The sequence below is a fragment of the Loxodonta africana genome, chromosome 4, assembly GCF_030014295.1.
Source record: "Loxodonta africana isolate mLoxAfr1 chromosome 4, mLoxAfr1.hap2, whole genome shotgun sequence".
In the NCBI taxonomy this organism is placed as follows: Eukaryota; Metazoa; Chordata; class Mammalia; order Proboscidea; family Elephantidae; genus Loxodonta; species Loxodonta africana.
The window spans coordinates 5,996,166-6,022,716 of record NC_087345.1 but is presented as its reverse complement, the minus strand read 5'-3'; the positions used below and the strand labels follow the sequence as shown (position 1 = coordinate 6,022,716).

Genomic DNA, 26,551 nt, shown 5'->3' with positions numbered 1-26,551 from the left:
CGGGGAGCCCTCTCCTGAAGAAGCCGCGTCCGCGCCCTCTGACTCCACAGTCTCATGGGGCCTAAACGCAGGGGTGCGGCAGTCCAAGCGCCCCTCTGCTGAAATTGCACGAACAGAGCCTTGGTCCAGGGTGCCAACAGGTGAGGCGTCCAGACCAGTTTACACCTGGGTGTGGGCAGACAGATGCAGAGTGGGGACAGGCCGCTCGGAGAGGAATGCCTGAGTTCCAGGAAAACGCATCCTCCCAGGACATCAAAGCTGTGCCCGCTGGAGGAATGTGCCTCCCGGGAAGATGCTAATCTGTGCGAACAAATCACTGGTTCTCCGCTCTGAGACCACGGGGAGACACGTAGGAGAAGGAAAAGGGGCCTTCGCAGGGAGCCTTTAAACCCGGGGGCCGTGAGCCAAAGGACACAGTGGCCGGCACACAGAAGGCACTTTCCAAAAAAGGGCCGCTAAGTAGCGGGTACTGCATGAAGAAGTCCAAGGTGCACTTAACGCCTTGGCGAAAAACAAGGCTCTGGGAATTGACGGAATATCAATTGAGATGTTTCAACAGACAGATGCAGCACTGGAGGTGCTCACTCGTCTATGCCAAGAAATATGGAAGATGGCTACCTGGTCAACCGACTGGAAGAGATCCATATTTATGCCTATTCCAAAGAAAGGTGATCCAACCAAATGCAGAAATTAGAGAATAACATCATTAATATCACACACAAGCAAAATTCTGCTGAAGATCATTAAAAAATGGCTGCAGCAGTGTATCGACAGGGAACTGCCAGAAATTCAGGCCGGTCTCAGAAGAGGACGTGGAACCAGGGATATCATTGCTGATGTCAGATGGATCCTGGCTGAAAGCAGAGAATACCAGAAGGATGTTTACCTGTGTTTTATTGACTATGCAAAGGCATTCGACTGTGTGGATCATAACAAACTATGGATAACATTGGGAAGAATGGGAATTCCAGAACACTTAATTGTGCTCATGAGGAATCTACACGGATCAAGAGACAGTCGTTTGAACAGAACAAGGGGATACTGCATGGTTTAAAGTCAGGAAAGGTGTGCATCAGGGTTGTCTTCTTTCACCATACCTATTCAGTCTGTATGCTGAGCAGATAATCTGAGAAGCTGGATTACACAAAGAAGAACAGGGCATCAGGATTAGAGGAAGACTCATTAACAACCTGCGTTATGCAGATGACACAACCTTGCTTGCTGAAAGTGAAGAGGACTTGAAGCACTTACTGATGAAGATCAAAGACCACAGCCTTCAGTATGGATTACACCTCAACATAAAGAAAACAAAAATCTTCACAACTGGACCAATGAGCAACATCATGATAAACGGAGAAAAGATTGAAGTTGTCAAGGATTTCATTTTACTTGGATCCACAATCAACACACATGGAAGCAGCAGGCAAGAAATCAAGAGACGTACTGCATTGGACAAATCTGCTTTGAAAGATCTCTTTAAAGTATTGACAAAGCAAAGATGTCACCTTGATGACTAAGGTGCGCCTGACCCAAGCCATGGTATTTTCAATTGCATCTTATGCATGCAAAAGCTGGACAATGAATAAGGAAGACGGAAGAAGAATTGACACCTTTGAATTGTGGTGTTGGCGAAGAATATTAAATATACCATGGACTGCCAAAAGAATGAACAAATCTGTCTTGGAAGAAGCACAACAAGAATGCTCCTTAGAAGCAAGGATGGCGAGACTGCGTCTCATATACTTTGGACGTACTGTCAGGAGGGATCAGTCCCTGGAAAAGGACATCATGCTTGGTAAATAAAGTACAGGGTCAGCAAAAAAGAGCAAGACCCTCAATGAGATGGACTGACACAATGACTGCAAAATGGGCTTAAGCATAATGATTGTGAGCATTGTGAAGGACCAGGCAGTGTTTCCTCCTGTTGTACATAGGGTCACTATGAGTTGGAACCGACTCAACAGCACCTAACAACAAAAACAAGTAAATGACACAAGAGAAAGGACCAGGTAGACAGAGAAGTCAGCCTTCTCCCACCTCAAAAAGTTCACAGGGCCATCACAAAGTGGTGCAGGAGAGCGTGAGCTCCAGAGCCAGGCCCCTGGGTTCAAATCCCGACGTCTGCTGTGGCCTGCACAAGCAGGTGTCTCATCCTCGCCACACTGCCATCCCGGTTGGACTATTCTGTTGTGTGGGGCTGTGTTGTACCGTGAGTGTTGAGCAGCATCCCTGTCTCTACCCACTACATGTCATTAGGACCCCCTCCCTCAGCTGTGACAACCGGAAGTGTCTCCAGATATTGACAGATGCTCCCCACCCCGACCCCAGTTGAGAACTCCTGGGCTGTAGGCTTCCACGTCCTCAGTTTCTTCATTTCTAAAATGCGGACAACGCCCAGAGCTGCTGTGAGGATGAAGTGAGGTAGTGGTTGTCAGCTGCTGTTGAGTTGGTTGCAACTCATGGAGACCTTGTGTGTAACAGAATGAAATGTTGTCCCATCTTGTGCTATCATGGCCCCAACTCATGGAGGCCTTGTGTGTAACAGGATGAAATGTTGCCCCATCTTGTGCTATCATGGCCCCAACTCATGGAGATCTTGTGTGTAACAGGATGAAATGTTGTCCCATCTTGTGCTATCATGGCCCCAACTCATGGAGGCCTTGTGTGTAACAGGATGAAATGTTGCCCCATCTTGTGCTATCATGGCCCCAACTCATGGAGACCCTGTGTGTAACAGGATAAAATGTTGCCCCATCTTGTGCTATCATGGCCCCAGCTCATGGAGACCTTGTGTGTAACAGGATGAAATGCTGCCCCATCTTGTGCTATCATGGCCCCAGCTCATGGAGACCTTGTGTGTAACAGGATGAAATGCTGCCCCATCTTGTGATGTCACAGCCCCAGCTCATGGAGACCTTGTGTGTAACAGGATGAAATGCTGCCCCATCTTGTGCTATCATGGCCCCAACTCATGGAGATCTTGTGTGTAACAGGATGAAATGCTGCCCCATCTTGTGCTATCATGGCCCCAACTCATGGAGACCCTGTGTGTAACAGGATGAAATGTTGCCCCATCTTGTGCTATCATGGCCCCAGCTCATGGAGACCTTGTGTGTAACAGGATGAAATGCTGCCCCATCTTGTGCTATCATGGCCCCAGCTCATGGAGACCTTGTGTGTAACAGGATGAAATGCTGCCCCATCTTGTGATGTCACAGCCCCAGCTCATGGAGACCTTGTGTGTAACAGGATGAAATGCTGCCCCATCTTGTGCTATCATGGCCCCAACTCATGGAGATCTTGTGTGTAACAGGATGAAATGCTGCCCCATCTTGTGCTATCATGGCCCCAGCTCATGGAGACCTTGTGTGTAACAGGATGAAATGCTGCCCCATCTTGTGCTATCATGGCCCCAACTCATGGAGACCTTGTGTGTAACAGGATGAAATGTTGCCCCATCTTGTGCTATCATGGCCCCAGCTCATGGAGACCTTGTGTGTAACAGGATGAAATGTTGCCCCATCTTGTGCTATCATGGCCCCAGCTCATGGAGACCTTGTGTGTAACAGGATGAAATGCTGCCCCATCTTGTGCTATCATGGCCCCAGCTCATGGAGACCTTGTGTGTAACAGTGAAATGTTGCCCCATCTTGTGCTATCATGGCCCCAACTCATGGAGACCCTGTGTGTAACAGGATGAAATGTTGCCCCATCTTGTGCTATCATGGCCCCAGCTCATGGAGACCTTGTGTGTAACAGGATGAAATGTTGCCCCATCTTGTGCTATCATGGCCCTAACTCATGGAGACCTTGTGTGTAACAGTGAAATGTTGCCCCATCTTGTGCTATCATGGCCCCAACTCATGGAGACCTTGTGTGTAACAGGATGAAATGTTGCCCCATCTTGTGATGTCACAGCCCCAGCTCATGGAGACCTTGTGTGTAACAGGATGAAATGCTGCCCCATCTTGTGATGTCACAGCCCCAGCTCATGGAGACCTTGTGTGTAACAGGGAAATGTTGCCCCATCTTGTGCTATCATGGCCCCAACTCATGGAGACCTTGTGTGTAACAGGGAAATGTTGCCCCATCTTGTGCTATCATGGCCCCAACTCATGGAGACCTTGTGTGTAACAGGATGAAATGCTGCCCCATCTTGTGATGTCACAGCCCCAGCTCATGGAGACCTTGTGTGTAACAGGGAAATGTTGCCCCATCTTGTGCTATCATGGCCCCAACTCATGGAGACCTTGTGTGTAACAGGATGAAATGTTGCCCCATCTTGTGATGTCACAGCCCCAGCTCATGGAGACCTTGTGTGTAACAGTGAAATGTTGCCCCATCTTGTGCTATCATGGCCCCAACTCATGGAGACCTTGTGTGTAACAGGGAAATGTTGCCCCATCTTGTGCTATCATCACGATCCTTGGCATTTAAGTCCACCATTGTGGCCGTTGTGTCAACCGCTGGTTTTCTCACTTTCAATGACCCTGTACTTTACCAAACATGATGTCCTTTTCTAGGAATTGGTCCTTCCTGATGACATGTCCAAAGTAAGCAAGCCTAAGTCTCGACATCCTTGCTTCTAAGGAGCAACCTGGTTGTATTTCTTCTAAGACAGATTTGTTCATTCTTCTGGCAGTCCATGGTGTATTAAATATTCTTCACCAATCATACTATTTGAATGCCTTAATTCTTCTTCAGTCTTCCTTTCGCGTGCGTACGAGCTGAGTGAGTGAGGTGATCCAGGTAAAATCATCTAGAACCGTAATCACACATCAAGTGGCTGCTGTCTTGAGGCATGTAAATGGGGGAAGGGGTGACTCAAAGCCCGTGATGATAGGCAGAGAGATAAAAGCGAAAACAAGGCATCCAGGAAGCTTCACGGAACCTCTTCCATCTGAGGAGTCTGAGGAGTGTGGAGGCCCTCCCAGAGGACGGGTCTGGATCTTGGAGGAGCGGTGCCACTGGCAGATGGGCGGGGAGGGGTGCGACTGGCAGATGGGTGGGGAGGGATGGCCTTTCAGAGAGAAGGCAGGTGCGAACTCAAGAAGACAGGAGAGAATAGCGCAGAGTCTGGGTCACGAAGAGTGACCCAGGTTGGGGCCCAAAGTCCACCCCATAGGGAATTTAATAAAACCCAAAACAACGTTGTTTGCAAAATGAAAGGCCAGGGGCTCTGAAAAACCCTGTATTTTTGCCATACACAATGGGCCACGTTTAATCCCATCTGCAGAGTTGAGAAGGAGCCCTGGTGATGCAGTGGTTAAGCGCTCGGCTGCTAGTTGAAAGATTGGCAGTTCAAACCCGCCCGCCGCTCCTTGGGAGAAATATGTGGCAGTCTGCTTCCATAAAGATTACAGCCTTGGAAACCCTATGGGGCAGTTCTACTGTCCTGTAGGGTCACTATGCGCTGAAATTGACTGGATGACAACGGGTTTTTGGCTGAGTTGAGAAAGACGTTGGGGTAACATAAGAGACACATCCCAAGTCCTAATACTTAAGTCTTCCTTTACGGAGCCCTGGTGGCACAGTGGTTAAGAGCTCAGCTGCTAACCCAAAGGTCAGCAGTTTGAATCCATCAGCCACTCCTTGGAAACCCTATGGGGCAGTTCTACTCTGTTCTATAGGGTTGCTATGAGTCGGAATCGACTCAATGGCAATGGTTTTTTGTTCTTTTTTTTTTTGTAACTCTTCCTTTACCTGTTTCTCTTGGACAATGGGATCAGTGATGGACCCCAACCACGGGCCCAATACTGGGTGTTATTTGCAAGGACACTCTGTGAGAGGGGCGGTCGTCTTCTCTTCTGTGCAGAACTGAGGGGGCAGAAACCTGAGCACCAGTGTTCACCGTAGCACTATTCACAAGAGCCAAAAAGTGGGAACAACCAAAATGTCCATCAACAGATGAACTGATAAAGAAAAGGTGGTACGTGCACATAATGGAATACTGGTCAGCCATAAAGAGAAATGAAGTCCTGACGCATGCTACCACATGGATGAACCCTGAAAACATCATGCTGAGCCGAAGACGTCAGTCACAAAGAGACAAACACTGCATAACCTCACTTATACGGAGTGAGCAAATACATAGAAGCCAAAGATTATTAATGGTTACCAGGGATGAGAGGGAGGCGGAAAGGGGGAGATTTTGTTTGTTTGCTTATTTGGGGGGGGGCAGTGAGTATATGTTCATGGTGATGGAATATTCTGGAAAAGGGGAGCAGTAATAGTGGCACAACATAAAAAATGTAATCAATGTCATTGGATTGTAAATGTAGAAACTGCTCTATTGGCAAACGTTTTGGTGTGAATGTTTTCACCCCATTAAAAAAAAAAAAAAAAAAAACTCACAAAGAACCGAAGGGCAGTGAGATGCCCTTGGTGCTTCTCTGAGGCCAACATTTATTTAAGAAACACAGCAGAGCCGCCAGGAGTATTTTTGTTTTCCTAGCATCAAATTTGCTGAGCTTTTTCCTGAATTAAAGGAGACCTTCCTCCATCCAGTCCATGCGGGGTCTCCTGCCGTCTCCTGGCTGATGGCACGGGAAGCCAGCTCTGGGTCCATTCCAACCTCGTAACCACCACGGCCCCAGAGCTCAGCTTACCACGGAGCAAGTAATAAAACCCTTGCAATGACAGAACGACTTTCATCATGAATAAATGAGTTCAATTACCTCTACGCAAAACAAGAGCTTCAAAGGGGAAAGAGGAAAAAGGAGAGGAAGCGGAACCAGGTAAGAATCATCAGTCTTAATTAGTCTTATCTCTGAGGGAAGCACATATGAAAATTTTAGTGTCCAAAGAGATTCAAATGAACCTCATGCCAATCACAGCATCTGAGCCAGTCTTATTGGTGATGACAGGCTTTGCCATTCCACAGCCATTATTTCCCAGAATATGACTATAATAATGAAAGCAAAATTTGAGATCGTTAGAAGTCATTTATCTACCCTGCTGGGTCAATCCATCCAGAGAGAGGATTTGTAGGTTCACGGATCCCTGGCAGCCTTGACCTACCCTGCCCTAAGATGGCCCCCAGTGTCATGAATTGAACTGTGTCCACCCAAAAGATGTGCTGAAGTCCTAACCCCAGTACCTGTGAAGATAACCCTGTTTGGAAATAGGAAGTCTGAAAATGTTATTTAAAAAAACCAAGCCCATTGCAGTTGAGTCAATCCCGAGTCACAGTGACCCTACAGGGTTTCCAAGGCTGTGACGTGGCTAACAGCGTGGCTGCTAACCAAAAGGCCGGCAGTTAGAATCCACCAGCTGCTCCTTGGAAACCATACAGGGCAGTTCGCTCTACCCTGTTGGGGTGTCATGAGTCTGAATCAGCTCGAAGGCAATGGGTTGGGTTGGGTTTATAAAAGAGAAGAGAGACACAGAGACAGAGAGACAGAGGAAGGATGCCATGTGACGCTGCAGCTGCAGCCAAGGAACGCGTGGAGCCACCAGAAGCTGGGAGAGGCAGGAACAGATTCTCCCACAGACCCTCAGGAGGAATCGACATGGCTGACACCCTGATTTGGACTCCTTCCTCCAGAACTGTGAGGCAATAAATTTCGGTTCTTTAAAGCTACCTGGTTTGTGGTATTTTGTTACAGCAGCTCTCGGAACTAAGACACCAAAAAAACAAAAAAAAACCCATTGCCATCGAGTTGATTTCTACTCATAGCCCGTATTCTGGACTTCACAAAGCTAAGCTCACTGCCAGCAGCCCAGGAGGCCAATGCTTGGTTCCTCGAACCCATGTAAGTCTTCATGCCCTAGAGGTCCTGACCCTGGCACTGCGGCTTCCCAGTGCCCCCAGACCAAGCTGCCAGAGGGTGGAGGTGCTGGAGGGCTCTCCCTGCCAGGTCCTGGGTGATACTGTCTCAACCAGTGGGCAGGGCAGGTCTGTGCCCACTGGCCTGGCATACAGCAGGTGCTCAGTCAACAGTATGCAATGAGTGAGTGATGGTGCCCTGGCTGAGTCCCTGGAGGGCACCAGACTCTCTGCAAGGGACTGAGGCCACTGCAGGCTTGAGGGCTGGAGCACCCACTTCCATTCGGGCCATGCAGCGGGAGCCGGGAGGGTGCCGGGTCCCATGGGGTGCTTCCCAGCCAGGAGAGGGGCAAATTCTGCCAGCTGACTGGCATGTCTGCAAATTGGGCAAAGTCTGAGAGGCCAGCTGGATGCCGTCTCATGGAAAGGAGAGGAGGGGGGTCATGAGATGGACACAGAACTCGCTTCTACTCGATTGAGAGTAAGGGGGACACCAGGCAGCTCAGGGTGGGCTGCCAGGGTTGGTGGCCCCTGCCACCTTTGCATCCCTTTCTTACTGCCAAACCCCAGAGTCACCAGAACGTAGGATTAACCATGAGCAAGACAGCGGGAAGGCACCCTCGGAGAAAGAACCAGAGAGACAGGGCAGAGGTGGCAGGGAGAATATGGAAGAGGTGACTCCAGCCTCTCTCTCCCCACCTGCCCGCCAACCTGCCAGCTCTGCAGCGAGGGTGCCGGAACATGTCACAAACAGAATGCGCCCGCCTTGCCAGGCTGCCAGCCACTCGCTCCCCACGGGGTTTTCTCCTCTTCACCTGCAGACAGCCCTGGGCAGCCGGCCTTCCTCTTTCTTTGTGCTTCCCTTCCCGGTTTTACTCCCTCTTCCTGCTTGATAAAACCTGCTAATACTTTAAACCCCTGCCATAAGCTGGGTAAACCTAGAGCTATGGGCTGGATAAAACCCCTACGCTAGCCAGTAACAGTTTCCCAGGTGTTTATATTAAACACGTTAATGGGAGACACGGCTGTGGAAGAATCACGAAGGTATCTCCGGTATGAATCGAGCCCTGTCTAATCCCCAGAGAGCTTCTTAAAAAAGGCCAACTGCTCACGACTGGAGCCATCATATAGGTCTTTCTCACTTGGGCCATAATTCTGTGCAACAGGCAATCAAGGGTGAGATTTGTGGGGAGGGAACATGTCTTTTTGTACCATTCCTGGGCTGGTCTTTCCTTTTTAAAAAGTAACTGCCGGCTGCATTTGGAGGACTTTATCTTTGTGATTTGCTGGGATGTCTCGATGTAAGTGTATCTTCAGAGAGAGAAAGGATGACTAATTTCTGCTGTGACAAGGAGGCAGAGAACAACAGGCCCTTCAAGACCCAAATGATTAACGGCCCATGATTCCTACCACGTTCCACTGTCTTACATCAGTAATCAAACTTGAAATCTGGGGCCCTTCACATTTAAGACCCCTTAAAGGAGGCACATGCAGCTGTGTGCATTTAGATTTTTAAAAAGTGGATTTCACACTGTCACCAGCCCCCTCAGAAAACCGAAAAAACAAACCTGTTGAGTTGACCCCATGTGTTACAGAATAGAACTGCTCCATTGGGTTTTCTTGGCTGTCGTCTATACGAAGCAGGTCACCAGGCCTTTCTTCTGCAGTGCGACGGGTGGGTTCAAACCATCAACCTTTAGGTTAGTAGTTGAGCGCAAACTGCGCCACCGAGGGACCTATCTTCCCCCTACTATTCTCATAAAAGAGGTGGCTTAAGCCATAGGGTTTTACAGGTTGAATTGTGTCCCCCCAAGTGTGTGTTGGAATTCTAACCCCTTTTTTTTTTTTATACTTGTAGCTGTGATCCTGTTCACAACTAGGGTTTTCTCTTATGTTAGGATGGGTCCTAAACCTAATCACTTCTGAGTTATAAAAACAGCAGATAAGAGACAGAAGCCAGCACGTCTGGGGAAAGTCAGCAGCCGTGTGAGGAATGTCTACAAGCCAAGGGGCCAAGGAACGCCCAGGGCTACTGACAAGGAAGGAGTCTGCACGGCCGGAGATCCCAATTCGGACTTTTAACCTCCAAACTGTGAAGAAAATAAATACCTGTTCTTTAAAGCCACCCTTTTGTGGAACTTCTGTTACACCAGCACGAGGTAAGTAAGACATACCAGTTGCTATGACTCATGGAGGCCTCACGTGTGTCAGAATAGAACTGTGCTCCAGAGGATTTTCAATGGCTGGTTTTTCACAAGTAGATTGCCAGGCCTTTCTTCCAAGGTGCCTCTGGGTGTACTTAAACCTCCGACCTTACAGTTAGCAGCTGAGTGTGTTCACTGTACCACCCAGGGGCTTCAACTAAGATACACGGTGAAGATGAATGAGACCTCGGAATGGCTGTCAGGAAGCAGCTCCTTCCAGCTCATCTGCCAGGGAAAGAATGCTACTTCTGAAGCCATTTCAAGTTCATGGAGCTGACACCTCAGCCCCCCCCATCTGCCCTTTGACCCTTCCCCCAGGAGAAGACAAAGGAAACCACCAGAAGCCCTCCAAGTGTGAACTGGGAGCCCCTGTGCAAAGCAAAGGTGAGCGCCAGGCCACTCTGCGTGGGGGGACCCCACAGCCTGAGCCTCCCCCGGCCCGCAGGTGAGCGCCCGCCCCCGGCCCTACCTGTGTAGTCCTCCAGACACTCGCAGGTGTAGCCGCCCTCGCGGCTGCGGCACCGGCCGTGGGCGCCACAGGGGCTGGAGTAGCAGAGGTCGATCTCGGTCTCGCAGTAGTCGCCGGTGAAGCCGGGCGGGCAGCGGCAGCGCAGGCCGGTGATGGGGTGGATGGGCCGGAAGAGCACGGTGGTGGAGCTGATGAAGGGGGCAGAGCTGTCGAAGCGCAGCACCGACACACACTTCATGTAGTTCTCGCAGGGCTCCCGCAGGCAGATGTTGTCGTCGAAGGGCAGCACGCGCTGCGCCGAGATGGTGGTCAGCAGCGTGCGGTTCAGGTAGATGTGCTCCTGCAGGTCCTCCGACGGGAAGAAGCGGCCGCGCCCGCCACCCGGCAGCAGCGCCGAGAAGGTCACGTTCAGGATGTTGGAGCGCACATCGGTGTCGTTCTGGATGTTGAAGATGAAGACGTCGTCCTTGGCGGTGGACAGCACGGCCGCCAGGCCCTCCACGAAGAGGCCGAGCAGCGGGGACAGGAACTGCTCCTGAGACATGTTCTCCAGGCGGACCGTGATGCTGTTGGTCAGCATGTCGTCCGTGATGATGGTGACGCGCAGGGTGCAGACTGCTGTGACGCTGTGGATGCCGTCTGCGGGACAGAGGAAAGTCGGGGTCACTTGGGTGCCTGGGAGTCACGGACTCCACCCACCGCCCCCCAGGAAAGCCTCGGACATGCTCTGTCCATGCTGGGCACCCCGCCCCCATCTCCCTGCTGCCCCATCACCACCCACTGCTGCCGCCCTGACTTCCAACACCTTTCCCAGCCTGGGGCTCACTCTCTCCAACTGACCCACTGACCTGTACCCACTTCCTAAAGGGCAGTCTGATCAGGTAACTCTGCTGTGCGGAAGCCCTCAGTGGATCCCCAAACTGCCCAGCAGGGCACCCCAATGACCACCATGATTCAGCCCCTCACTGCCCAGAGACCCCCTCTCACACACTCCGCTCCAGACACATGGGGACAGAGCCCGTGATCCACGTCCTCTGCACCTGCTCCAGCCTGCAGCAGACCACCCCCCCCACCTCCCCTCTGCCAACTCAAACCCCCAGCATCCAGGAAGCCCCCTTTGGTCCTGCCTGGGGAGCAGTCTTGGCCTACACTCTGTTGATGGGTTTTACTTTTCTTCTTGTTGTTAGCTGCCATCAAGTTGGCCCCAGACTCCTGGAGACTTCATGTGTGTCAGAGTAGAACTGTGTTCCATAGGGTCTTCAGTAGCTGATTTTTGGGAAGTAGATTGCCAGGCCTTTCTTTCCAGGTGCCTCTGGGTGGACTCGTACAGCTGAGTGCTAATGGAAAAGTTGGAGGTTTGAGTTCCCCCAGAGGCACCTCGGAAGAAAGGCCTGCCAACCTACTTCCGAACGATCAGCCACTGAAAACTGTATGGAGCACAGTTCTACTCTGGCACGTATAGGGTCACCAGATGTCAAAGTTGGCTTGATGGCAGCTGGTTTTTTTTCTTGGCCAGGTGAGGAGACCTGGAGGCCCACCACATCACTTCAACACCAGCGAGGTACCACAGCCCCCGACAAGGGCACAGCAGCAGACACGAAGCTCTGAAAGTAACAGGGGTAAATGCTACAAAGGCTTCCTCACCTCGGACTGTACTTGTCTCAGGTGCCTGGGAGCCATGAATCATACTGGGCAGGGATTATGAGTCACTAACTTGTCTAAACAACGGAGAACGGAACCCCTTCAGAGCTCACAACCACAGGCATGTGCTTGGTTGGGTTACTCCAGCCAACCTGAGATTCCAGGGGCACCAGCATTAGTCTTATTTCACAGGTGAGGGAAACTGAGGCACAGAGAAGCTGCCTTTCATATCCAAGAACACAAGCTCGGTTGGTGGTGAGCCTGGCTTCCACCTCGCTAACAACCCTGCTGCCCGGCCAGCACTCACGTCAGACCCGCGCACGGCACCTATTATTCCATTTGGTCCTCACGATAACCCCAGCAAGGTAAATCTAAAAATTAAAGATAATAAAGTTTTAACCTTGGTGTAGAAAAGGTACTTCTAAGCCTGGCATAAAACCCAGAAGCTTTAAGACAAAGTCCCACAGATGTGTCTCCAGCTTCCACAGAGCACAGAGTGGTCACTCAGCAGCCTCTTCCTTCCAAAAAAACAGGAAAGTGAGGAACTGTCACAGCCCAGAGGAGCCTGAGACGTGAGGACTGCGTGCCACGTGGGATCCTGGGACAGAACACGGATATTGGGGAAAACTAAGGCGATCTGAACAAAGCATGGACTTGAGTTGACAACAGTGTGTAGATACTGGTCTCTCAATTGTGACAAACGCAACGTAGTATTGCTGTGGATTGAACTGTGTCCCCCAAATTCGTGTGGGGTCCTAACCCTACACCTGTGGCTGTGCTCTGGTTTGGAAATGGAGTTCTCTTTGTTATGTTAAATAGATCATACCTGGGCAGGGTGGGGCTCTAAAGCTAATCACTGCTGAGCTATAAAAAGAGCAGATTACACACACACACACACACACACACACACGCACTTTCAGCCTCAAGAGAAAATGAGAAAATAAAATTCTGTTTGCTAAAGCCACCAGTGACCACCTGGTTTTTCCAACACGTGAAGCACGCTGGGTCTTGCGGCAACACTGTGATGGTGCCCACAGGCCCCTGGAGTCGCAGCTGGAGCCCAGAAGAGCAGTGACCTGCGTAGAAATGTACCCACCATGGGTCTTTGCCACTCTGTCCCACACACACCGCGATCTCAGCGGGGGGAGGGGGAACCTCTGTTCTATAGCCAGTGCCGGCGAGACGGTGTGCCACACAGCCCGATGTCCCAGTGAGTCCTGACCATCCTCCCGAGGCCACTGTATGCTTGCCCACAGGGTGTTACCTGCTCTTCAGCTGGTTGGAGACAAAGGCATCGGCTCCTGTCCCTGCCTGAGGCCCCCACAGATCAGCCGGCTGGCCTCTCATCACCATGGCCGACGACCCTGCCCATGTGGACTCCTGGCGCCTCGCACTCGAAGCCTGGGGCCTTTGAAGCGGCTTTCTGCATCTCTCTGTGGGCCTTTCTTTGAGGCTAGACAACAGGTGCGATGTTCTCAGCCCACTACTTGGAGGCTCTGGTTTCTCTCCCCTCTGGGCAACAGCCACCAGACTAAGAACCTGCGCCGAGTTCACCCCGTGGTGGTAATGGCGGGGTGGACAAGCAGTATTGCCAGGCCTGGGACACCACCACCCAAGGGCAGGGGGAGGAGTGTCCCTTGGGCCAGGAGGAGGCTCACATATGGGCATCGTGGGCAAGGCAGGAATTTTACAGAAACTGAAGTGCTGCCTGCCTTTGCTCTTGGGGCCAGTGAGCAGGGCACTAGGGGAGCAGGGTGATGGGGCTCAGCCGCTGCCCCTCGCTGTCCTGTGTCCCTCCTGTCCTCCAAGGCACCCACACTGTGGTTTCTCATTTGGAACCCATAGCCATGCCCTGCTGTTTCCAACACACGTCACCTCCATTTGCTGGGGCAGAGTGTCCCAGCACACCCCTCCCTTGTTGGACCCCCGGGTCTTGGGACAGTGAGCACTGGGGTCCCAGTCAGCCAGCCCCCAAAAGGTAGCCCCAGCCCCTACCGTGTCCAGGAGCTGCCGCTCTCCCCTGCCCCAAGGGCCCGGCCCCATCGGCCCCAAGCCGGCCCCTGTGCCCTCAGCCCACCCCTGACTCCTCTCCTGGGGGTGTCTCAGTGTCCTCAGGCTGCCTGGCTTAAAATGACAGGAATTTCTCCTGTCACAGTTTTGGAGGCCGGAAGTCCCAAATCCAGGTATGGCGGGGTTGGTTAATGTGTTCCACACCACTCTCCTGCTGCTGTTGCTGGTCCATGGATTCTGACTCGTAGAGACCCCATGTGACACAGCAGAACTGCCCCATAGGGTTTCCCAGGCTGAAATCTGTTCACAGGAGCAGGGCGCCAGGTCTTTTCTCTCTCAGAGCAAATGGTGGGTTCAAACCACCAACTTCTTGGTTAGCAGCTGAACACTGAACCTTTGCACCACCAGGGCTCCTGGCCATAAGTGTTCTTTGGTCACATGGCCCCAATCTCTGTCTCTGTCTTTTTATGCCTTCTCCTTTGTATGTCTAGTCCCCCTCTGCCTGTCTCCTGTAAGGACCCCAGGCAGTAGATTGAGGTCCACCTGGTCTCCCTCTGCCTATCTCCTGTAAGGATCCCTGGCATTGGATTGAGGTCCACCTGGTCTCCCTCTGCCTGTCTCCTGTAAGGACCCCTGGCATTGGATTGAGGTCTACCTGGTCTCCCTCTGCCTGTCTCCTGTAAGGACCCCTGGCATTGGATTGAGGTCTACCTGGTCTCCCTCTGCCTGTCTCCTGTAAGGACCCCTGGCAGTGGATTGAGGTCCACCTGGTCTCCCTCTGCCTATCTCCTGTAAGGATCCCTGGCATTGGATTGAGGTCTACCTGGTCTCCCTCTGCCTATCTCCTGTAAGGATCCCTGGCATTGGATTGAGGTCTACCTGGTCTCCCTCTGCCTGTCTCCTGTAAGGACCCCAGGCAGTAGATTGAGGTCTACCTGGTTTCCCTCTGCCTGTCTCCTGTAAGGACCCCTGGCATTGGATTGAGGTCTACCTGGTCTCCCTCTGCCTGTCTCCTGTAAGGATCCCTGGCATTGGATTGAGGTCTACCTGGTCTCCCTCTGCCTGTCTCCTGTAAGGACCCCTGGCATTGGATTGAGGTCTACCTGGTGTCCCTCTGCCTGTCTCCTGTAAGGACCCCTGGCATTGGATTGAGGTCCACCTGGTCTCCCTCTGCCTGTCTCCTGTAAGGACCCCTGGCATTGGATTGAGGTCTACCTGGTGTCCCTCTGCCTGTCTCCTGTAAGGACCCCTGGCACTGGATTGAGGTCTACCTGGTCTCCCTCTGCCTGTCTCCTGTAAGGACCCCTGGCAGTGGATTGAGGTCCACCTGGTCTCCCTCTGCCTATCTCCTGTAAGGATCCCTGGCATTGGATTGAGGTCTACCTGGTCTCCCTCTGCCTATCTCCTGTAAGGATCCCTGGCATTGGATTGAGGTCTACCTGGTCTCCCTCTGCCTGTCTCCTGTAAGGACCCCAGGCAGTAGATTGAGGTCTACCTGGTCTCCCTCTGCCTGTCTCCTGTAAGGACCCCTGGCATTGGATTGAGGTCTACCTGGTCTCCCTCTGCCTGTCTCCTGTAAGGATCCCTGGCATTGGATTGAGGTCTACCTGGTCTCCCTCTGCCTGTCTCCTGTAAGGACCCCTGGCAGTGGATTGAGGTCTACCTGGTCTCCCTCTGCCTGTCTCCTGTAAGGACCCCTGGCAGTAGATTGAGGTCTACCTGGTCTCCCTCTGCCTGTCTCCTGTAAGGACCCCTGGCAGTAGATTGAGGTCTACCTGGTCTCCCTCTGCCTGTCTCCTGTAAGGACCCCTGGCAGTAGATTGAGGTCCACCTGGTCTCCCTCTGCCTGTCTCCTGTAAGGACCCCTGGCATTGGATTGAGGTCTACCTGGTCTCCCTCTGCCTGTTTCCTGTAAGGACCCCTGGCATTGGATTGAGGTCTACCTGGTCTCCCTCTGCCTGTTTCCTGTAAGGACCCCTTGCACTAGATTGAGGTCCACCTGGGAAATCCAGGATGAGCTCACCTTGAGATCCTGAAGTTAATTTCATCTCCACAGATCCTATTTTCAAACAAGGATCTAGGGGTTACGATGTGGACATAATTTGGGGGGACACCATTCACCCCACTATAGGGGGCCACCCAAGCTCCTGCACTGGGGAGGAGTGGTCTACCAGCTGGCCCCTGGCCCAGAACACTCTGCAGTTAACCACAGGAGCCCCTTTGCCCATGGTGCCTCCTTCACCTAAGATGATTTCAGCCCCCGCCCCACCCCATCTCCTAGTCCCCCTTCTCCATCTTTGAGCCCCTCACAGGCGCAGCTAGGCCTGAGTGTGAGCTGCCTGACATCTCCCCGCTGTGAGCGACCCTCCCACCTGCCTGCAGGGTGCACCCAGGTCAGCATGGCCAGCCCCCACACCCAGCAGGTGACAGACGCTACTGGCCCAAGACTCCAGAACAGCTCGGGATGGGGAAGCTCAGAGAACACCCGTAAGGCACCCTCCGCGCCCCTCCCCCATGCTTTCTCTGCTGTGGTTCTCACATGTAAGTGCTAAAACGAACACTGAACACTCAACACTATTGAAAAGTAGCCCAGCCCAGCTCAAAACACACACAGCTTTTTCAAAAAGCAAACATACCCTTCCTGGCCTCTGAAGAGAGGGCCTCCCATCACGAGAGGAAACACCCACTCTGGCCTGTCCTTGAATGCCACAGTCCCCTCTGGACCAAGTGGGCAGCTCTACTCCTGAGAGCCCGAGGGGCCGGCTGGGGTGAGTTTACCCCAGGATTCCCTCCTCCCTTATCTGGCAGGGCTCTGCTCGAATCCCAAATCCCGAATCCCAAATCCTGTAGGCTCGCGCTGCATTGGGCTCAAATGCTCTCTTCCTGGCTTCCCCACAGTCCCTGAGGGACACACCTGCTTCAGCTTCGACCTCAAGAACGTGCAGAGGGAGAGCAGCAGGCTTCACATCTGTGTGCTTGATTAGCACGTACCCCCCACCCCACACACACACTCAGACACACTGGAATATACCACCCAAAAAACCCCAAACCAAACCCAGTGCCGTCGAGCCGATTCCAACTCGTAGCAACAGTATAGAACAGAGCAGAACTGCCCCATAGGGTTTCCAAGGAGTGCCTAGTGGATTCGAACTGCTGACCTTTTGGTTAGTACGTAGCACTTAACCATTACACGACCAGCAAACTACAAACAGGAAGCTCTGGTGGGGCAGCAGTTAAGCGCTCCACTGCTAACTGAAGGGTTTTAGTCTTTATGGAAACAGACTGCCACATCGGTCTGTGGGTTTGAACCCCAGACCTTTCGGTTAGCAGCTGAGCACTTAACCACTGCTTAACCAGGGCTCCTCCTATAACTGCCTAGGAAACCCTACGGGGCAGTTGTGCTCTGTCACATGGGGCCGCTATAGTCAGAATCGACTCAATGGCACCTAACAATGACAAAGTACAAATACACCTTCAGCAAGAGTCCAACTTTGTGCAAAACACCAGCTCTTTGTTACACAAGTAGGTGCCCCACATCAGGGGATCTGGGTGCAAGAGACACCTTTCAGAAAAAATTTTACATGGTATGCAGAGATATTTCTGCAGTTTGGCCCAGTGTCGGGAGAGCTCAGGCCAGCAACCCCAGCCCCCACTTGTACCCAGGATAACTAGGCCTCACTGACCCATCTGTCAAGGATAAGCAGGAACAGTTATGCCCCCCACCAGGGTGCTGCGGAATTACATGACACACTACAGAACACGAGGCAAGCATCTGACACCCGCAAAGTGCTGCTCCTGTCGTTAACAACCCCAACCAAACACAACAATCTGTGGCAAGACATTTAAAATTACTACCTGTAACTGCAACAGGCCTAAGGAGATGGGCAAGGAGCCCTGGTGGTGCAAAGGTTAAGTGCTCAGCTGCTAACCAAAAGGTCAGTGATCCAAACCCACCAGCTGCTCCATGGGAGGAAGATGGGACAGGCTGCTTCTGCAAAGATTTACAGCCTTGGAAGCTCTACAAGGCAGCTCTATTCCATCCCCTCGGGTCATTTTGAGTCAAATTGACTCCCTAGCAACAGGTTTGGATTTTTTCTTTTAAGGAGAGAGGTTGGAGAGCCCCAAACCAGCTCTGCAGGAGGAGCCCAGGCGCAGGTTCCCGGCCAGTCCTTTCACCTGTCCTGCTCCCGTCTGATCTGCTAGTGAAGGACAACAAACGCCTCCTTGACAGCAGGGCCCAGGAGCTGGTGGACCGGAAATGTGCTGGCGAGCACCTGGAAAACGCAGTTGGCGAACAATGAGCGCTCTAACGCTCTTCTGAAACGTTTTAGAGCTTCAGATGCACAACTATTCAAATAAAATATTCAATGTTGTCTCGCACCTTTATTCTGTTTCCAAGACATGCTTATTTATCCAGCATCCCTTCCTTCCTTCCAGAACAAAAATTCTAGAAATGACAAGAGGATTCTCTCAAAAGACACAGAAAGGCGGTGTGCGAGAAGAAATCACATCTCCAGACACTGAGGCCCAAATGAGTCCAGATAAACATTCCGTTTTTTAGAAAATACCCAGCTCAGGTAGCGCCAAAAATGAGGAGAAATGAAAAAACAGACACCTAAGAGCCGCCTTCTCAATACCGCTCCCACGTTTACTATTTACAGTCAAATCATGTGATCTCCGATAGCATCAGTTCAGCAATGTTCTCTCTCCTGATTTCATGTATAAAATAAAGCTCCTAACCCAAGAGGAAAGTTAGTACCTACTTCAAAATTTCACACTAACAAGTTATTCCATGGAAGCACAGCCCGCCATTTCTAGGCTTGATGGAATCTTCCGGAAGGTTGAGATCATAACAGGCTCCATCACCCCACAGGAAGATTTAGTCACTCCTTGAAGCAGCTGGCCCAACCCCAAGCTACCAACTTTGTGGGCACCTACTTTTCGAAAGTGGAAGCTTATCAAGATAAAGAATGAGCACTTTCATTTAAGAGCTAAAGGCTGACTCGATAAAAATTAGCTTTATTTTGGGAAAGATTATCCAAAAGGAGAAATTTATGTTAAAAGGCATTTTAAGAATGGTTTCCCTCGGTGTATGCTTTGCTGTGTATATTTTTAAGAACGACAATAAAAAAGAATGGTTTCCTTAAAACCAAGACGGCGAGTGAACTCAGAGGAGAGGAACAGAAGTCATGGTAGCAGAGCTGAGCCGCCTTTGACTTCAAAGAGCTGGAAGCACCCCTCTAACCTTGAAGATGACTGAACTCACTCACCATAAAATCGCTGAGTTACCGGCTTGGGTGGAGTTAAAGTCAGCTTTGCTTGTTTACCTTGCAAACCAAACATTGGGAAATAAATCTCCTGTGCATGGGGAATTGGTTCACATACTTTTAGTGAAAACACAACCAGCCACCTCGGGCTCCAACCTGGACCGTACAGAAAGTTTGATCAGGAACCTTTTGTCGGCCTTGTTTTTCTTCGTATTTCAAGTACTAACTTAACAACCCACCACCTGTCAGTTTGTTGTACTTTGATGGCTTGTGTGTTGTTGCTGATGGTGGAAACTATGCCACTGGTATTTCAAATTACCAGCAAGGTCACCCATGGTGGGCAGGTTTCGGAGGAGCTTCCAGACTAAGACAGATTAGGAAGAAAGGCCTGGCAATCTACTTCCAAAAATCAGCCAATAGAATATTGTTTGATACAGTGCAGGAAAATGAGCCTCTCAGGAGGGAAGGCACTCAAAATGCACAGTGGCCAAAACGATGGACGCAAGCACATCAATGATCCTGAAGGTGGCACAGGACTGGGCAACGTTTCGTTATGTTGTACCTGGGATCACCACGAGTCAGAGCTGACTCGACGGCAACTAACGACAAATTGAACAATAGAGAGGGATTTTTTTGCTGAACAGGAATCCAAAAGTCTAGAAATCAATACTAAACTCCTAGTCTGAGGACGACAGGCCATCAACGGGCTTGAAATAAGGTTTTTTTGTTAAGAGTATTGTAGTTGTTAGGTGCCATTGAGTCAGTTATGGCTCACAGTGACCCTGTGAACAACAGAACGAAACACGGCCCGGTCCTGCTTCATCTTTACAACCCTGGCTACGTTTGAGCCCATTGTTGCAGTCACTGTGTCGATCCATCTTGCTGAGGGCCTGCCTCTTTTCCACTGACCCTCTACATTACCCAGCATGATGTCCTTCTCCGGGGATTGGTGCCTTCTGATAACATGTCCGAAGCATGTGAGACAAAGTCTGACCGCCCTCGCTGCTAACGAGCATTCTGGCTGTACTTCTTCCAAAACTGACTTGTTCATTCTTCTGGCAGGTTCCTGGTATATTCAATATTCTTCACCAACAATGTAATTTAAAGGTGTCAATTCTTCTTCAGTCTTCCTTACTCATTGTCCAGCTTTCATGTGCATATGAGGCGGCTGAAAATATCATGGTTTGGGTCAGGCGCACCTTAGTCCTCAAAGTGATATCTTTGCTTTTCAACATTTTCATGAGGTCCTTTGCAGCAGATTTGCCCAATACAATATGTTCTTTGATTACTTGACTGCTGCTTCCATGGTGTTGATTGTGGATCCAAGTAAAACGAAATCCTTGACAATTTCAGACTTTTCTCCATTTATCATGATGTTGCTTGTTGGTCCAGTTGTGAAGATTTTTGTTTTCTTTATGTTGAGGTGCAATCCATACTGAAGGCTGTGGTCTTTGATCTTCATTAGTAAGTGCTTCAAGTCCTCTGCACTTTCAGCAAGCAAGGTTGTGTCATCTGCATAACACAGGTTGTTAGTGAGTCTTCCTCCAATCCTGATGCCCCGTTCTTCTTCATACAGTCCAGCTTCTCGAATTATCTGCTCAGCATACAGCTTGAATAGGTATGGTGAAAGGATACAACCCTGACACCCACCTTTCCTGATTTTAAACCATGCAGTACCCCCTTGTTCTGTTCGAACGAATGCCTCTTGGTCTACTTACAGGTTCCTCAAGAGCACAATTAAGTGTTCTGGAATGCCCATTTTTTGCAATGTTATCAATAATTTATTATGATCCAAACAAATGCCTTTGCATAGTCAATAAAATACAGGTAAACACCTTTCCATTGTGCATAGGGTCACTATGCATCAGAACCGACTCAAGGGCACCTAACACCACCACCACCTTCTGGCATTCTCTGCTTTCAGCCAGGATCCATCTGACATCAGAAACGACATCCCTGGTTCCACATCCTCTCCTGAATTTGGCTTGAATTTCTGGCAGTTCCCTGTCGATGTACTGCTGTAACCATTTTTGAATTATCTTTAGAAAAATCTTACTTGTGTGTGATATTAATGATGCCATTCGAAAATTTCCGCATTCTGTTGGATCACCTTTCTTTGGAATGGGCACAAATATGGATCACTTCCAGTTGGTTGACCAGGTAGCTGTCTTCCAAATGTCCTGGCATAGACGAGTGAGCACTTCCAGCGCTGCATCCATTTGCTGAAACATCTCAACTGTTTTCCATCAATTCCTGGAGCCTTGTTTCTCGCCAATACCTTCAGTGCAGATCGGGCTTCTTCCTTCAGTACCACTGGTTCTTGGTCATATGCTACCTCCTGAAATGGCTGAACATCTACCAATTCTTTTTGGTGCCGTGACTCTGTGTATTCCTTCCATCTTTTGTGTGTGTGTGTGCTTTAGGTGAAAGTTTACAGCTCAAGTTAATTTCTCATCCAAAAATGTATACACATATTGTTGTGTGACATTAGTAGCAATCCCCACAACGTGACGGCACGTTCCCCCATCTGGTCTTTTTACGTGAATTTGAATTCTGTTCTACATTTTTCTCCTGCTCTGTCCAGGACTCTCTGTTGTGTTCCCCGGAAGGGCAGTCATTGGTGGTAGCCAGGCACCATCTAGTTCTTCTGGTCTCAGGCTGGTGGCGTCTCTGGTTCATTTGGTCCTTTAGTCCAAAGTAATGAGACGAACTCTCACCGTCCTTGCTTCCAAGGAACATTCTGATTACGCTTCTTCCAAGTCAGGTTTGTTCTTTTGGCAGTCCATGGTATATTCATTATTCTTCTCCAACACCACAATTCAAAGGTGTCAACTCTTCTTTGGTCTTCCTTATTCATTGTCCAGCTTTCATGTGCATGTGAGGTGACTGAAAACACCGTGGTTTGGGTCAGGTGCATCTTAGTCTTCAAGGGGACGTCTTTGCTTTTCAACACTTTAAAAAGGTCTTTTGCAGCAGATTTGCCCAGAGCAATGCATCTTCTGATTTCTTGACTGCTGTTTCCATGGCTGTTGATCGTGGGTCCAAATAAAATGAAATCCTTGACGACTTCAATCTTTTCTCCATTTCTCATCATGTTGCTTATTACCCCAGTTGTGAGGATTTTTGGGAGTTTGCCCATAGAAACCTTTAATATTACAACTTGAGGCTTGAATTTTTTCTTCAGTTCTTTCAGCTTCAGAAATGTCGAGTGTTTCCTTCTCAATTTTAAGACTGGGAGAAGAAAAGCACTCACAGGAGTTCCTGGGCAGGGTTTCCCCACATGGCATTGTAGGCATGCAGGGCTGCACCACTGTCTGTTGGGACAGGTGCCATCCTGTCTGCTGTAGGATGTTGAGCAGCATCCGTGGCCTCTACCCATGAGATGCCAGTACGAGCCACCCCCCAATTGTGACAACCAAACATGCCCAACATGGATAAATATCCCCATGAAACAGAGGAGGGCAAAATCGTATCCAGTCGAGAACTCCTGCTTTAGGAAATGACACAGACATTTCTGGACTCTTCTTCCCACTTGAAAGTACCAAGAGCCTGGGAAGCAGCAGGGCCTGGGGTCCTGTGCTCAGTCACCCCACCACTGCCAGGCTGGCCCAGGACTCCACGCCTCCCCGGCTGCTACTGTCTGGGCCTTGCGCTGCCAGCTGGGCTTGTCCAGGCTGGCTCTTCCCTGCCACCTTTCTGTTCCCATTCTAAGAAAGCTGGCCAAGTTCCCTGAGGCAAAGATTAAATGCAAGAATGAATTTTGAAAAACTAGTGAGCTCCTCTTTCTAAACCAAATGATACCCTCTGGCATGACAATGTGGCCCATGAATACCCACCAAAAGAACCCCATATGTCCTCTAGCCCCAGACCAGTCAATGAGCCACCAGCCCAGGAAAGCTATGGGAAATATAGATGAGATGTTAGCAAACATACCAGCTCAGCCCAACTCAACGCAGCCCAGCCTAATTTAACACAGCCCAGCCCAGCCTATCCCAAACCAACCCAATTCAGATCAACCCAATCCAAACCAATCCATCCCAATCCAACCCAACCTCAAAGGCCGCTGAACCCTGCTCAGAGCCCGGTGAAGTCTCCATATTCACAGCTGCTCAGAAACAGCTCACCACTGGCCGAGGGCCGGGGAAGGACGGGAGCTGGATAGCATCATTCCAGGCTCCAGCTCCAGAAATGCCATCGTCACCCAGTTGGCAGATGCCACCAGCTCCTCCTCATCCAGACACCCCATTCTTCAGGGGAAAACGTCCTCAGAGGTCAAAGCAGTCTCCTCCAGAGGGTTCACAAGGAACAGGAAATGGTGGCTGCCTCTGGGAGGAAGTGGGACCGTGGGTGGCTACGGGATAGGTGAGCGGGAAGCTAACTTCTGTTGTTACGTGGTACTTTTATCAATTATCTTTTCCCATGGCTATGTGCGCTAGAAGGAGCTCTGGTGGCGCGATGGTTAAATGTTCAGCTGCTAACCGAAAGGTCAGTGGTTCAAATCCACTAGCTGCTCTGTGGGAGAAAAGACTTGCTGATCTGCTCCCATAAAAATTAAAGCCTAGAAAGCTTTAAATTTTTTTTAGAAAGCCCTATGGGGCGTTCTACTCTGTCCTATAGGGTCACTATGAGTTGGAATCGACTCAGCAGCACACAACAAAAACACACGTGTTAGGCTGAATAGGGACCTAAAAAGATGTCTGCACCCTAACCCCTGGGACCTGTGTATATGTCACCTTACTTGGTGAAGGGGAATTAAAGTTGCTATTTGCAGACCAAGAGACAGATGGACAGCAGAGCCCAGAGACAGACCAACACGTACATGAAAACGTGACGCGTGACACAATTGGCAACTGGAAGAGGAACTTCTCCACAAATGGTCCCGAGACGACCAGTGATCTACACGAAGGGCAAGATGCAGTCGGAATCCCACCTCACACCAAACATTAAAAAACAAATTCCATGTGAATAAAGGGCTTAAATGTGAACCAAAAACCTTTTTTAGAAGAGATCATACAAAATTATTTTTATAATTTTGAGGTAGGTAATAATTTCTTAAACAAGACACATAAAGCACTGCCATAAAGAAAAAAAATGTATAATTTTGACTACATGAAAAATAAGAACTCGAGAGAGAAAATCATATATAATTGATGATGAGACAAGCCATGGACTGGAAGATATATATGACCCTAAAACAAATAAATAGCTGCTCAACATCATTAGTAACCTGAGAAATGCAAATTGAAACCACTATGAGGTATCATTTAACACCCACCAGGCTGGTAAACCCTGGCGGCGTAGTGGTTAAGTGCTTTGACTGCTAACCAAAATGTCGGCAATTCGAATCCCCCAGGCACTTCTTGGAAACTTGATGGGGCAGTTCTACTCTGTCCAGTCGGAATCAACTTAACGGCAACGGGTTTTTTGTTTAGATTGGCAAAAATTAAGTCAAAGACCAACAAACAGTGGCAAGGATGAGCAACAAGAAGGAAGGTTTGTCCAGAGGTGGTGGGAATGTGAACTAGTTCACTCATTCTTTCAAACAGCTGGTTTTACCTAATGGAGTGGACACTCCCAAGCTCGATGACCAGCAATTCCATGAAAGCTACATAACCCCAGGGAAAGCCTTGTCCGCTTGTGCCAGGAGACACACACAAGGACACCCCAAGCGGTGTAACAGATTAAGTGTGGTATATTCACGTGACAGAATACCACACAGCAATGAAGATGAATGAGCTACAACTCGGCACATGGATAGAGACACTGAGTGAACACAGAATGGCATCATTTGTATCAACTCCAGAGTGGTGTTTATATGATAGCGCTGTTTACATAATCTCCAGAAACAGACACGACTTAACAACACATATGTCCCTAATCTCTTATCTGAAACCCTGAGGATCAGAAGGGTTTAGAATTCAGACCTTTTTTTTTCGAAAAGTAAATGGTGCACCTGACCCAACCCATGGTGTTTTCAATCCCCTCATATGCATGGGAAAGCTGGACGATGTAAATGGAAAACAGAAGAAGAACTGACGCATTTAAACTGTGGTGTTGGCAAAGAATAGTGAAGATACCGTGGACCACCAGAAGAGTGAACAAATCAGTCTGAGAAGAAATACAACCAGAACGCTCCTTAGAAGTGAGGATGGTGACTTCAGTTCGCTTACTTTGGATCCATCAGGAAAGACCAATCACTAGAAAAGGACGTGATGTCTAATAAAGGCGAGGGTCAGCGAAAACGAAGGAAACCTTTCATGATATGGACTGACACAACAGCCTCAACAACGGGCTCGTACATGCCAGTGATCACGACGATGGCGCAGGAACGGGCAACATTTTGTTCTGTCATACATAAAGTCTCCATGGATTGGAGCCAACTGGACGGCAACAACAACACAACAGCAGGTCCCACAATCAAATGCATAATCTTTCTGCAGCAACACGTGAATATTCACATTATTAGGATAAAAACTGTCAATTGTTTCATGCTGGTTTGGGTCCAGTTTTGCCGTCAAATGGATTTTTACAAAACTCGCTTTTGTTTTCAGAGCTTTTTGTATTTTGGAACAGCAGATAAGGGACCACGGACCATTATATTCTGTATGCCTCACAACATGTACCATCAACCAAAATGAAAAGTGAAGGAAAAATACCCCAAAATTCCCTTGGAAGAACAAGAGGGGTGTGACTTGGCACATGGAGGGCCTCAGGGTATGGAAAGTTCTATGGTACTAGCTAGGCACAGGCACACAGAGTGTCATGGATTAAATTACATCCCCCAGGAATGTATCAACTTGGTTAGGCCATGAGTCCCAGTACTGTGTGGTTGTCCTCCATTTTGTGATTGTAATTTTATGTTAAGAGGATTAGGGTGGGATTGTAACACCACTCTTACTCAGGTCACCTCCCTGATCCAAGGTAAAGGGAGTTTCCCTGGGGTGTGGCCTGTACCACCTTTTCTCTCTCAAGAGATAAAAAGGAAAGGGAAGCAAGCAGAGAGGGGGACCTCAGACCACCAAGAAAGCAGCACCAGGAGCACAGCGCGTCCTTTGGACCCAGGGTCCCTGCGCTTGAGAAGCTCCTCGACCAGGGGAAGATTGAGGACAAGGACCTTCCTCCAGAGCCAACAGAGGGAGAAAGCCTCCCCTGGAGCTGATGCCCTGAATTTGGACTTTTTTTTTTTTTTTTT

The 26,551-nt window shown here is 49.8% G+C and overlaps 1 protein-coding gene across 2 annotated transcripts in view; it reads right to left on the bottom strand.

Annotated features, from left to right (window-relative positions):
• The window catches only part of CELSR1 (cadherin EGF LAG seven-pass G-type receptor 1), a 197,580-nt gene that overhangs the window by 113,087 nt on the left and 57,942 nt on the right, over positions 1-26,551 (bottom strand). For both annotated transcript variants that reach the window (XM_064283360.1, XM_064283361.1), the window contains exon 2: positions 10,442-11,080. In XM_064283360.1, coding sequence (XP_064139430.1) covers positions 10,442-11,080 — 639 coding nt within the window. The remainder of the gene's footprint in view (positions 1-10,441; positions 11,081-26,551) is intronic.